Here is a 14,265-nt window from a genome sequence, read left to right on the forward strand (position 1 = left end):
GAAGGAACCTTGACAAACCCCCAGCCCTTCCAGAAGTATGTGTCTGTGAGAGCCACGGATGGATGTGGGAAGGGCAAGAGCAGAATGTGTGTGTATGACAGTGAGAGAGAGCGAGCAAGTGAGTGAGTCAAGGTTGGGAGTAAAATAAAAAATTGAGCAATCTGAGAATAAAAGGCAGCAAGTAGGTGATGGGAGAGCTATTTTGGGTGATGAGAAAAATGTGAGAGAGACTGATGGAGAAAAGGGAGGGAAAAGACTGAAAGAATACAACAGAAAGAGGAAGGAGTGGGATGGAGGGAGAGAGAAAGATGGGAAAACTATGCACTATAGAAAAATAAGTTTGAGAGGGAAACAGAATAAGGAGATGGGCAGAGGAAAAAGGTAAAAATATATCTGAGAGAAAGTACAGTGACAACGTGTTAACTTGCATATAATAAACTAAACATGACTGTGTATTATTTAAATTCTGTGCTCTTAAGGAATGACGGAGCCCAGAGCCTGTGATGGGTGCCATTTTGTGTATATCTATTTTATAAATCAATATATGTCAATCTAAATGTAAATGAATTCAAAACATGGGCTGGTACAAAGTGGATGACACGTGCTGAAGTTTTCCTAGAGTAGCAAAAGAAAACCCCAGGATCATCCCAGATCAAGCCTGTGGGTTTCATCGGCATAACATGTACAGTATTTTTCTTACCTTTTATTTTCTTTTTGTTCAGCTCGTGGTGGCAGGCAGCTCACCGGTGGTGAGATTTGACAAACCACAATAACCATATTAGCAAAACGAGAGTAATTTTCTTTTTGAGCTGAAATGTAAGACTATGGGGGGGGGGGATTGGGCGGGGGCTTCATTTGCATAACATGCAGATTTTTAGTAAGATGTCTTAAGAAGGAAAAACCCCTCTCCTTACAACACTTTGAAGAAGTCTGGTGTCTGCTCGTACGGCTGTCTGGACTTAATAAATGGGTCAAAAGAAGATGTGCGGTGGTGGTAAGTCAGACTAGCTACCTTAGCCAATTAAAATTGAGTTAATTCTTCATTTTCAAAGTCTGCTTTTATTGCTGCTAATTGTGTCTATTACAGACTAAAAGTAAAAGCTACACTTTAATTAGGGAATATTAGAATACAGAAAAGAATCAGCAATGCTTTTGCTTAGTCCAAGCTGAACATCTGATCAGTCTACTTAATGGACAATAACCATCCCTCTTATTTTAACTAAATGTGTTTAGGGCTCAGATTGTAAATCTATTATCTTCTCAAATAAATTTGTTAGTCTCTAAGGTGCCACAACTACTCCTTTTCTTTTTGCGAATACCGACAAACACGGCTGCTACTCTGAAACTTATCTTCTTCTGACTTCTCTTCTCCACAACTGTCACCGATTCCTTGTGTGGCTTTGGGAAAGTCATGGAACTACTCTGGGTCTGTTTTTCTGTCTGTAGTACAGTGATGATGATGATGATACTTAATTACCTCTCGAGGTAGTTATATCATTGCTTTGTAAATGATTAGAATGTCGGCCAGCACCTGATAAGGACGATTAAGCCCATTACTAGCAGCAGAATTCTTCATTTGGAAGTGAGCACTTGGACTGAAAACTAGCACATTTATTGAGTTATGTATCCAGTTTAGAAGAATATAAATCATTACCATATCCTGCTTACTTTACTCATGTGAGTAATCCCACTGAAGCTGATCAGACTACTCACACCAGTGAGGTGAGCTGGAGTTGTCTTTGTGTTATGAAGTCGGCTCTGGAAGAATTACAATCACCTTTTCATTCCCAAAGCTGTCAAAAGTTTTCTAGTGGCAAGAAAGAAATGTTAAAGGCCCGGATCCTGCAATGCACTCTGTGAACCAGGGGTCTGCTCGGGTGTGGCTCATGGCAGGACTAAGGCCTAATTTTAATGTGGAAAGCAAAATTGTTATGAATCAAGGGATTTGCTTTAGATATTAAGAGAAACTGCTTTTCTTTTTAGTAAGTTCCTTGAAGACATTCTATCACCCATAATAAAGACATGGTATAAATAACTGTCTGTAACTCCGTTTACAAATGCCTTGTAACAGGCAACAGAATTTCCTATCCAGGATTTTAAAAATATTTTATAATAATTTATTAGAAAGAAAATAATTTCTATCAGCATTATGAAAACATTTGCACATGCTCCTTTTATATAAAGTGTTAGTGAGCGAGGAGGTTATATGCTATAGTTTGATACTTCAGAAACAAAATAATTTGAAATAAAACTAGTATTTATACCTCCAGAACAGTCCAGAAACCGCATTATAAGCCTGATCCAAAGTCCACTGAAATTACTGAAAGACTTCTATTGACTTCAGTGAGTTTTGGATCAGACCCTCTGGAAATGCAAGTATTCACTAGACAGCAAAACAGAATAAATAATTTAAAGAAAAAGTATTGGCAAATAAGGTCTTAAAGAAAAGCTTTTTTTTAACCAAACTGCACAATTTTTTGATTGTAATAATTGCAGATTTAATTTGTTCTTAATAAAACAAGTTTAACAGCTGTTAAAAAAGGCTTTTGGGGACCTAATTTACTTACAAGATTGTGAGATTTTAATTATTGCATTTTTATACATCATAAAACAAATACATTATACAGAGTAGATTATTGTATCTACGATTTATTTTTGTTTGCAATAAGTCGAAAGCACCCATCCACAAGTTCTGGGCGCCCTGCCAGTTATCTAAACATACAAAACAAAAATGAAATATGCTCAGCTCATGAGTTCTATCTACCACACCATTAACGTGTGCTTAAATACTATTCCTTGTCAGACACTGTACAGTATCTCACTCCATCCACCCCTCTTCAAAAACCAGATGAAACAAATGAGCCCTGGCGCATGCCATGAAAGTCACTAAATCAGGCAATTTCAGAGCCTTGGAGCCCTTCTGAATTCTGTTTGCCTGTTAGCCACCTTCTCTGTTATATCAAGGGTGAAGTCGCATCAGTACCTCAACCGACCACAATTGTGGCAGTGTTTCATAGGAAGAGAGACCGTCACTCAGCTAGACTGGCTCTCGATCATTTAGGGCTATATCATTTAAAACCAGCATTGTTAAATCTATCTGTAAGCTCCCAAGTAACCAGTGCAGATACCATTGCACAGGCGTTATGTGCTTTCTGAAGGACACTGTACTTACAAACCAAACAGCCACCTTCTGCACCAGGTTCCAGCTTACAAACAGTTTTAAGATGAAAAGGAGTACTTGTGGCACCTTAGAGACTAACAAATTTATTAGAGCATAAGCAAGCTTTCTTTTTGCGAATACAGACTAACACGGCTGCTACTCTGAAACCAGTTTTAAGATGTAGTCTCATGTGAAGCGCACTGCAGTAATCTAAGCTGGAAGTGACAAAGGCATGGATAGTGGGAGCACGCTTCCATACAGGTTTCAGAGTAGCAGCCGTGTTAGTCTGTATTCGCAAAAAGAAAAGGAGTATTTGTGGCACCTTAGAGACTAACAAATTTATTAGAGCATAAGCTTTCGTGAGCTACAGCTAACTTCATCAGATGCATTTGGTGGAAAAAAAAAAAGTCAGTACTGTATATTTTGTATTCTGTGTTGTAACTGAAATTAATATATTTGAAAATGTAGTAAACATCCAAAAATATTTAAAATAAATGGTATTCGATTGTTTAACAGCATGATTAATCGTGATTAATTGTTTTAAGTGCTTGACAGCTCTATTTTTTATCAGTAATAATGAAAATGTGTGTGTGCATATATAGGGGAAAAACTCGATTTCAGTTGAAGGCGAATAAGAGAGTATTTGTGCTTGTGTCAGTAATGTTAGCAAAGGATTGGATTCTATCACATAATTCCATTCAGGGCCTTTGATGCTGATATATGGAGAAAGGGACCTTAGAAACTGATCTAAGATAGTAACTGTAAATTATTATTGACTTTTGACATAATAGTTTGATCAGTTATTTAATGTTTTGACACCATGCAATGTGTTTGATTCTGTGGGTATGTCCTGTAGACAGCAGCCTGGCATCTATAAAATTATTCCAGTCAAAGAAACTCAGGTAGGGGACCAATTTTATTGCTGGATGTTCAACTTCCAAAAAGAACTGTGAAGTGAGCTGTAGCTCATGAAAGCTTATGCTCAAATAAATTAGTTAGTCTCTAAGGTGCCGAGAGTACTCCTTTTCTTTTTACCCAATATCTAGCATTTCTCCAAGATCGAGCCTCCTATTGATTTAAACAAAATTTGTAAGGCCCACTGAAACAGCGTCATCTGGTGACATCCAATAATATTACAAATTATGACAACTTTACGCTCAGGACATTGAGTAAATCATTCATATTTGAGCGATTTATTTGTTTAATTTCCTGTTACTGCAAACATTTGAATGAACATAAATGAATAATAAAATGCATGGAAATAAACACGGATATTATCCAGAATTCATACAACATAAAATCAAACCCTTCCAAGGCTAATTAGAACAACATGTTAATGTTGTTCCTGAGCTATGAATATATAAATAGCAAAAGTGTGCACAAAAATAGGCGACAAAGATTTTCCTGTTTTGTCTCTGCAAGTGCACATTTTGCTTGAGTACAATTCAGGTACATCATCTGGAAAATTCAGAACCCAATATATAGTAAGATCTTGTGTACTTGAGAACATAATTACTGCTCAGTTAAATAACTAAGGTGGGCTCTGATCCTACAAACACTTCGATGTGTTTAACTTTATAGCCACTACCAGTAACTCCATTGACTTCAATTGGCCTCTCCGATACATAAAGTTAAGCATTTGCTTAATTTTTTGCAGGATAGAGGCCATAATTCATGATACGTTCCAAGCACAATGAAACCATTTAATTAGATACAAACCTATTCTCCATAGTTCCAATGCTAATAGGACCATTTAATCAAAACTATCAAAATTTTAATAGTGTCTAACGACTGAACGAGTAACATCCAGTTCTGTCATCTACAATACACTTACGGTTGAATCTCTGCCCTTACATGCACAACAGATTATTGTTGTTACATGTTAGGAGGAATTGGTGATGATTTGAATTTTACCCTAATTTATAATAATGCTGCTATTTCTTGTTTCTCGAGTTCCTAATATTCAAGTGCATTTTTACTGAAGTTGAGGGTGAGCACATCAGAACAGCATACCTACTTCCTCTTTGTCTGACGCATTTTTCTGTATTGGTGAGTAATAAAATAAAACAAGGCTGTGCAAATATTTGAAAGGTAGTCTGACCAAATCTGTTTAATCCATACATCTGCAAAGGGTAAGAAGTGGAGCTGTGATGATTTTTAGCAATATTTGGAGGTTACTTACTGATTTAATTGAAGTATCTGAAAACTTCTTATCTTTCAGAAATCTATTTATCCACCCCATAAGACTCTTCTGTCTATATTGTTATAATTTCAGGTTATTCACTTGTTTACCTTTTGCATCACATTAGTACTTTTGACAACTCATGTATTCGTTGACAGTGAAATGAAATATACTGAGATACATGCACTGGAAAAATGGCACAACAAATGCATGTTGCTGGGTTTGTATTACATACAGTGTATAGAGTGTGTGTGTGTGTGTGTGTGTGTGTGTGTGTGTGTGTGTGGTTTTTTTTAATATATATATATATATATATATATATATATATATATATATATATATATAAGCACTATTAAAGAACTTATGTTTTTTAGTGAATCAATATGAAAATGTACCCCTGATAATTACTTAATACATTATAGAAAAATAGAGCCAGAAGCAGCCACACTAACCAATTACTATTATTGGTAACAATAATTTTTGGTCTGAATTAACTCCTGTTGTAGTCAGCATGAAGTGTGGCAAGTCTTCGGACTCAAGATTAAATACTGCAGTCCTTGTTTACCCCCATTTAAGATGGGGCTTAAATTCTGTATCCTCACCAAACTTACAGAATTTACTTTTTATAATTTGAGAGTTTTTCAAGTAAATCTGTTAATTCATTTGAGTTATAAACTTTTTTATATCACCACTTCTGATTTTTTGCTGGGGAAGGAGGCCTGAACCTAATCTTTAGGGTCCCTGGAGTTTGAGAGTTGAGAACAGACTCACTTGTAGATTATTCCAAAATCTAAGGCATGGTTTTTTTTTTTAAATTGATGTTTATGGTCTGTAAATACTTTGAGCCATAATTATTTCTATTTACATTGCATGCAATTTTTCAATTTATTTGTTGTTAAATGCATTTTACAACAACTATTGTGGTTTTAATATATAATTGCAAGGTAAATCACCTAGGGAGAAACTGACAGAGATAGTATTGTCTTACATCTAGTTAATTCAAGACTTCATTGGCTGAACTATAAACAAGGACTTAGGTTCAGCCTGTCTCCTGCATCTTACTTGATAAAGGAAGGAGCAGCTGTCCTGCATGTGAGTGCTGATAGCTTACAAAACAAGAAAATCAGCTGGGACAATGGAGATTGGACAGTGGACAAATGACAATGGCTGGATGGAGACAGAAAGTGCCTACTCAAGACTTAAAGGAGCAAATAGAGACTGTCTGAGGGTCTTGAGAGTGGAGCCGGCCAGGAAGCAGAGTTGGGGAAACAGTGGAGCCTGTTAAACAATCACATCTGCTTGGTTTGAAACTTTATACTTCCAAGAGAGAGCTTTAAATGGTATTCAAGCTTCCTCCACCAGGGACTCAAATCTCTTCAGGCTTCCAGGCTACTGCAGCTTCACAACTTTGAGAAGCAGGCAAAGGAAGTTGGAGCACTGGTTAAAGCTTTCTCTAATGGGTGTGCCAAGTCTGAAACAGAGAAGACCATCTCCTCAGTCCCACACACAGACTAGCCTCTCTCTCCAGCCCCTTCACAAATGTGTCTACAGTCCCCACAGCTCCATTTGCAAAATTTTTAAATCCAAATAATTCCTATACAAAAAAGTTTGTTAAATTAGAGTTAAGATTGACTGTGTGTGTTTCCTCACAACAATGCAAATACTGAAAAGCAAAGAAATCATAAGTTAAGGCAGAATTCACACAACTAATACGAGTCTCCAAGTGTTACCACTATCGCTCTTCCTCACCAACACAAACACACTCAATTTCAGTTCAACAGTACTATCACCTTCAATTACAGTTGACCAGAGAACAATTCTGTTTTGTGGCAACTTGCTGAGGAGTTGAAATTATTTTTTGTTCTGCATTGGCATGAAAGCAAAACCTTTCAAACATTTTCACAAACATCAAGGGAGAGTGCATGGGTAGGGCACTGGCCTGTGGTGGGGGAGAGCCCAGCTTTGAGTCTCTGCTCCTCCGGATTCACAGCAGAGTTTGTTTTTTTTTATCCCAGATCACTCTGAATCTGGCAGAGCAGGAACTTGAACCTAAGTCTCCTACACCACAGGCCAATGCCCTAACCACCAGACTCTCTAGAATACTGAATATGACTCATTTTCCCCTGCCTCAAAAAATGTCCTACCTTTTCAATGAAGACTTCATCAAAACTGGAACATCTCAGTGAAAACAATATATTTTGATGAATTTTGTTAGTCTTGGTTTTCTCTGTTGCTGCACATTTCTTGTTTTGCTCTCTTGACACTTCCTGTTTTGCTCTCCTGATCCAATCCACTTCCCTCCTGCACAGGGACTCTGAGGACACCAGAACTGTCCTCACCATTTCTTTTCTCATCAGAGGAAGCACATCACCAAAATGAATGGGGTAAGCAGTGTATTGGTGAAATGTATTAATATACCAATGAAACAATTGATTTGGAAGTGGCAGTTTTCTATGAAGTGCTGGACAAATTGTCATGACCTTGGGAGTGATTTGCTAATGAGTGTTATTTGTGATGATGTGATATTTCATAGACTGTGTTGTCACTGGATATCTTGCTGAAGTTTTTTTATAGAGTTCTGTGCACTATTCCAGAAGATTATTGCCACCTCTTACAGTTCATTTACAATTTGGTTACATTCATTAGCCACCTTATTTCCAGAAACTCAACAAACAATACTCCAAGGAGCACAGCACTAATTTGAATGCTAGAAAGAATGCTGATATTTCATTGGCTCTCAGTAATATTGCTAAAGCGCAAGAAAAACAGCAAATACACTATGCTAGAAGAAAGATTTGTAAATATGGGAAAACAACATTCAAGGTTAGGGACCGTGTTATGTAAATGGTGGAGTCTTTTGTAACTTTAAACCATTATTTGAGGACTTCAGTAACTCAACCAGTAGTTGGGGTCTATTACAGGAGTGGGTGGGTGAGGTTCTGTGGCCTGCAATGTGCAAGTGGTCAGACTAGATGATCACGAGGGTCCCTTCTGACCTTAAAGTCTATGAGTTATTTTTCAGTTGTTCTCCAGACTCCTTCAAACACATCTCTCATTTTAAGAAAATTCTTCTTCTGTTAAAATCGTGTAGTTTAACAGTTGTGGGAAAGAACTAATGCTAGAGGAGACAATAAAGATCTGGATTGTCTGAGCTGTGCTCAGTGCAAGTATGCAGTGGGGGAGAGAAAATTTTCTTTAGAGAACGTTGTGTGAATCACCAACTGAAGGAGAACATTTCTGAGGGAGCCTTTGTTGGAGTTTTGACAGCATATCACTGGAGAGCACAAGAATTTTGGTGGTCAGGATGATGAGGAAAAGGTGGATTTGAAAGAGAAGTGACCGGGAGTAGTATTTGTATGTTTAACTTTCAAAAACTGTTGGGGCCAATTATTTCCATGACTTTTATTGAGACACTGGGATGTATCTAAAAGCAGAATTTGATCCTTTGTCTCATACCATCAATTCTCCATTGTTTACGCAATAGAGAGAACTTGCAGAAATGAGCACTAATGTTTACGCTAACTGGCTGTATTGTTTTTGCAGGTAGAACTCAACTACACAGAATATCCAGACTATACATTTGATTATGATAAAATTACACCACCATGTGACAAGGGGGAAGTCAGAAACTTCACAAAAGTATTTTTGCCAATTGCATACTCAATTATATGTGTCTTGGGCTTAGTGGGTAACATCTTTGTAGTGATGACCTTTGCTTTATATAAAAAAACCAAGTCTATGACAGATATATACCTCTTCAACATGGCCATAGCAGACATATTGTTTGTTCTCACTCTTCCATTCTGGGCAGTAAATTATGCTGCTGAAAAATGGATCTTTGGTGACTTCATATGCAAAATTACCAGAGGTATTTATGCAATCAACTTCAATTGTGGTATGCTGCTCTTGGCTTTTATCAGTCTGGACCGATACATTGCTATTGTACAGGCAACAAAGTCATTTAAACTTCGGGCTAGAACGCTAGCATACAGTAGACTGATCTCTTTGGTTGTATGGGTATCGTCAATTTTAATTTCCAGTTCCACTTTCATGTTCAATCAAAGCTACAGCCACTCAGTCAATGAAACAGAAGAGATTTGTGAACACAGATCCAATACAGAGAACAAAGGCACTGTGCTGAAATTATTGCTGCTGGGTATGCAACTTGTATTTGGATTTTTTATCCCTCTGCTGTTTATGGTATTTTGCTATGCATTCATTGTCAAAACCTTGGTGAAAGCTCAGAATTCCAAAAGAAACAAAGCAATATGTCTGATTATATTAATTGTGATAGTTTTCCTGGTTTGTCAAGTACCATATAACATGGTTCTTCTTGTGAATGCCATAAATATGGGTAAATTAAATAAACAGTGTGATAGTGAAAAGCAAATAGCCTTTGCAAAGTACGTTACAGAAACCCTGGCTTTCTTCCATTGTTGTTTGAACCCAGTGCTCTACGCATTTATTGGGGTGAAATTTAGAAGTTACTTTGTGAACATGATGAAGGATCTGTGGTGCCTGAGATACAGGAAATACAAGACCAAGAGTTCAAGGATAAGTTCTGATACCTATCACTCAAGGCAGACAAGTGAAATTATGAGTGACAATGTGTCATCCTTTACTATGTAATATAACATTATTACAAAGGAGCTTTCATTATATTCATCCAACAATCCAAACCAATCTCATTATTCATGTCACAGCCAGTGATTTTGACTTTCTGACACCCTAAATAGTAGTTTCTATGTTCTACAGCTCCCTTCATCAAAACAATTAACATAAACAGGAGAATTACACGACTATGGAAAACTCGTATTAATCACTGTCTAGCTAACGTTTATGCTGTTTTCAAATACAGGCACTTAAAATTCTCCAGAGAGCTAAATTTATCAAGCAACTTCCTTGATTCTAATGAAAAATTGCAAGTTTGTTTTGAACATTGCCTTGGTATTTTGGTTTTAAAACAGGGCTCAACTCAGCTATCTCATATCATAACAACAATTTTAAAAGAATCAGAGAGGCAAATTCACCACCAACCCCATTTATACTTGTATTATTATTAATTATTTATATTGCAGTAGTGTCTTGAGGTCCTGACTAAGACTGGGACCCCTTTGTGCTAGCATTGTACATACACATAGTAAGAGACAGTCCCCGCACCAACGAGCTTGCATTCTGAATAGCCAAGACAGAGCATGGGAGGGGACATGCTCAAGGTCACATAACAAGTCTGTGGTAGAATGGTCTCCTGAGTCCCTGTGCAGTGCAGTACCGTAACTACTGACTGCTGCCTCCCTATATAGTTGTGCCTTCTTATGTCAGCACTGAAGTGTCTAGAGCCAATACTAGCATGGCTACTGAAGGGAATAGTTTGGTTTTTTTTAAAACTACACACTGAAAGGTTTTGGAACATCTCCTCAGTTTTTATCATCTGTGGAACAGAAAATAAGGTTTATTTGAGAAGAGAGATTTTCCTGATTTGGCAGTGGAACTTCAGGTTTTAGACTCCTCCGAAACTGACCATTTTGTAAATTTGTCCTTGCAAAAGGCCAAAACACCACTCTGAATATTTTTGTTTGCTTTATTAAATGAAATTTTAAATTCACATGAGTGATTTTTGTTTTTCATTGAAGATGGCCTAACAGGGCAGTATTTGACTCACTTGATACTCAGTATTTTATTTTATTTTATTTTATTGGACAAACGACCTGGAGAAAAATCCTGAAGTTGTTTCTCAGTACTTATTAGTCATTAAAATTCCTGTTGGGCTCAATTGTGCTACCTGCTAAACTGATGCAAATCTGGACTAACTCCAAAGACTTCAGAAATTACTCTGATATGACTGAGAGCAGAATTTGGTTCATTGACTGCAATGTAAAGTCTGCCAGAGTTAATACTGAGTAAGGACTTCAGTATTTGACCCGTTATGAATAAACCTTGAATACTTATACAATAAACTGTAAGAATTATTAGTCAGTGCTGGAGACATACAGTACAACCTAATCATGATCCAGCATAAAACTGGGATACATCTTTTATACAATTTAGCTATATCTCACATTTTATATTTACACAAGTTTTCAGCAATAAAGATTCAGGATGAAACTTAACTGATTTTGTAAGTTATGCACAACACTCAGGAAAATACATAAATAACACAGCTACTTAAAATGGTTGTTACAGTTTCTTTAATACTTCTGTTTAGTTAATTAAAAGTTCTGTTTGTTATGGGAGCTCATAAAATTGTAACAGAGGTCAGAAGAGAATTAGAGAAGAAGTCCCACACCTTCATAAATGGGATTGGTAGGAGAATATTCTAGACAGGAGCTTGGAATCTTGGAGGGAATGATTTTAGTTCTGAAGTGTAGCAGGCAATCAATTTCAGTCTGAAATGAAGGGTGGGGGCAAAATGTAGAAAGGAGCAAAAGCAGCTGCTTTGCTTTGCAGAACAGCTGAAATGTGGGGAAGTGACTAGTGAGACCTGACAGGTGGTCTGGGGAATAGTTTCTGCATGTGGACTGTTCCCTTCTTAGATCAGTATAAATTCTGGCTTTGGCAGAGTAACTACCCTTGCATGATTTTAACTGGCTGCAGAAGGGGGAAGCAGACTGGAGCCAGCAGAGTGCCTGCCAGTGGCAGCATGACAGGGCCAAGAGCTGTACTGCTGGTGCTGATGGAGTACTGAGGGAGAACACAGATGGGACATGCTACATGGGGACTGTTCACATTGGAGCAATTTATCAACGTTTGTAAAGTAGTTTGAGATTTTCAGATATAAATGTTAAATCTATTTTTTTCTAAAGAACGGCCATATTGGGCCTTCTGACAGTGGCCAGTGCCAGATGCCTCAGAGGGAATGAACAGAACAGGTAATCAAGTGATCCCCTGTCGCTCATTCCCAGCTTCTGGCAAACAGAGGGTAGGGACACCATTCCTGCCCATCCTGGCTAATAGCCCTTGATGGACCTATCCTCCATGAACTTACCTAGCTCTTTTTTTTAACCCTGTTATGTCTTGGCCTTCACAACATCCTCTGGCAAGGAGTTCCACAGGTTGACCATGCATTGTGTGGAAAAAATACTTCCTTTTATTTATTTTAAACCTGCTGCCTATTAATTTCATTTGGTGACCCCTAGTTCTTGTGTTATGAGAAGTAGTAAACAACACTTCCTTATCTACTTTCTCTACACCAGTCATGATTCTATAGACATCAGTCTGATCTTTCTGACTATCTCTTCAAATTTGGAAATTAGATATGGCTTTTATTGTTAATTAACTATAAATTATACAAACATGATACAAAAATACATATATATTAATTACCTATATATAGCAAAGCATTCTTACTAGTAGACATTCCAGCAAATAAAACTTTGATAGCCGATTGGCAGAAAAATAATACAGTTCTGTCTTCATTATCCTAATGTTAAATAGCTGAAACAGTGTCACTTGATTACACTGAAAATTCCTTATTCATCTTAAAACCTCTATTATAGAGCCTATTCAATGTTTCCTCCTTCCCCATCATTAGATACAAGATTTTGAACTGTATTTTGCTGTTTATAGTAGAAAATATCATTTAAAATGTGTATAATATTACTTCTATGATTTTTTCAAATGAACCTGCAACTGTAACACATTTCCTAGGTAGCATTTGAAAAACCTGTACAAATAAGATATGCTTATTATAGTTTATATTCTATGTATATTAAAAAAGATAAACTCCTTATCAATGTTCCCTCTAATTTTTTATATCCACCTGTGGAATGAATTTTGTTATGTGCACCAATATGGAGGTGATATGTGGTGGGGGTGGGGCTGAGGAGTTTGGGATGCACAAGGTGGCTCAGGGCCAGAGGGTTGGGGTGTGTGTGGGGGGGAAATGAGGGCTCTGGCTGGGGATGAATGCTCTGGGGTGGGGCCGGGGATGAGGGATTTGGGGTGCAGGCTGCCCCGGGGCTGCAGTGGGGGGAGAGGACTCCTCCTAACCCTCTCTTGCTGCAGCAGCTCCGGGGCTGGGGGAGAGGCGTGTTGTCCTGGCCGCGGCAGTTCCGGGGCTGAGGAAGAAGTGCCTCTCCTGCCTGTGCGGCCCTTGATAGCCTGCAGTACGGCTGAGTAGCTTAGAGGGAACTTAGCACTTTATTGAATTTTGTGTGCTTTTCTTCACACAAATGCCATGATGGTTTGCATGTTATCAAATTGTGGCACGTGAGTGATGATTCTGAAATGGTAGAGAACCTGAGGAAGCACTCACAATCCTGGCACCACGTTTTATCTCTGTGACCCATGTGCAGTCGAGAATCTCCATATTTGGATCTGCTCCAGTCAGTATGGAGGTGACGTGGGATGGGAATGAGCGGTGGACAACTTTGACACTGTCCCCTAACCACAGAGGAGAAACTTTGGTGCCAGCGAGTCTGAGTGAACGGGAAGGGTCCTGGAGCAGGTGTGTAGAGACAGAACCTCCATGCAGATGAAGCTGAGCTCCACAGGATCACCAAAATCTGCACAGATCTCAAGGGATCCTGCAGGGTTTGTGTGCTTATTCTGTGTGAGTGAGTTTAAACTCTACTCCCTTAACAGAAAAATTTGAAGAAACTTTTTTGGGTTTCCTGCCTGTGGGAATGATCTGGAGCCTAGTGATTAGCATATTAGAAGCTGAAGGCATCACTAAACAGAGTACACAAAATCTATAGAACTCAATATTCCTTGCCAGACAGCTAAATAAATGGATCATAGTTTGTTTCAAAGAAGTCTTTACAGAGTGGTCAAGGGGAATTAACAAAAATACACACTTGAGTGCTTGATAAGCAGCATACAAACTGCAAACCACCCAGAAGTCCCAGTGCCATTATCACGGATGTATCTTCATCATTATAAAAACATAAGAATGCCAATACTGGGTCAGACCAGTGGTCCCTCT

At 38.0% G+C, this 14,265-nt stretch overlaps 1 protein-coding gene across 3 annotated transcripts; it reads left to right on the plus strand.

Annotated features, from left to right (window-relative positions):
- The first annotated feature begins 863 nt into the window (after window positions 1-863).
- On the plus strand, window positions 864-13,071 carry CCR6 (C-C motif chemokine receptor 6). Of its 3 annotated transcripts, none has more exons than XM_038396444.2 (4): window positions 888-994; window positions 5,114-5,209; window positions 7,652-7,726; window positions 8,886-13,071. In XM_038396444.2, the coding sequence occupies exons 3-4, from the start codon at window positions 7,718-7,720 to the stop codon at window positions 9,969-9,971; spliced, it is 1,095 nt and encodes a 364-aa protein (XP_038252372.1). In that variant the 5' UTR covers window positions 888-994; window positions 5,114-5,209; window positions 7,652-7,717; the 3' UTR covers window positions 9,972-13,071. The 3 variants fall into 3 exon arrangements, with proteins under 3 accessions (XP_038252373.1, XP_038252372.1, XP_043367224.1); XM_043511289.1 differs by having other exon boundaries at window positions 5,114-5,203; XM_038396445.2 differs by lacking the exon at window positions 5,114-5,209 and having other exon boundaries at window positions 864-994.
- Window positions 13,072-14,265: the final 1,194 nt, after the last annotated feature.

This window comes from Dermochelys coriacea, chromosome 3, assembly GCF_009764565.3.
Source record: "Dermochelys coriacea isolate rDerCor1 chromosome 3, rDerCor1.pri.v4, whole genome shotgun sequence".
Taxonomy (NCBI): Eukaryota; Metazoa; Chordata; order Testudines; family Dermochelyidae; genus Dermochelys; species Dermochelys coriacea.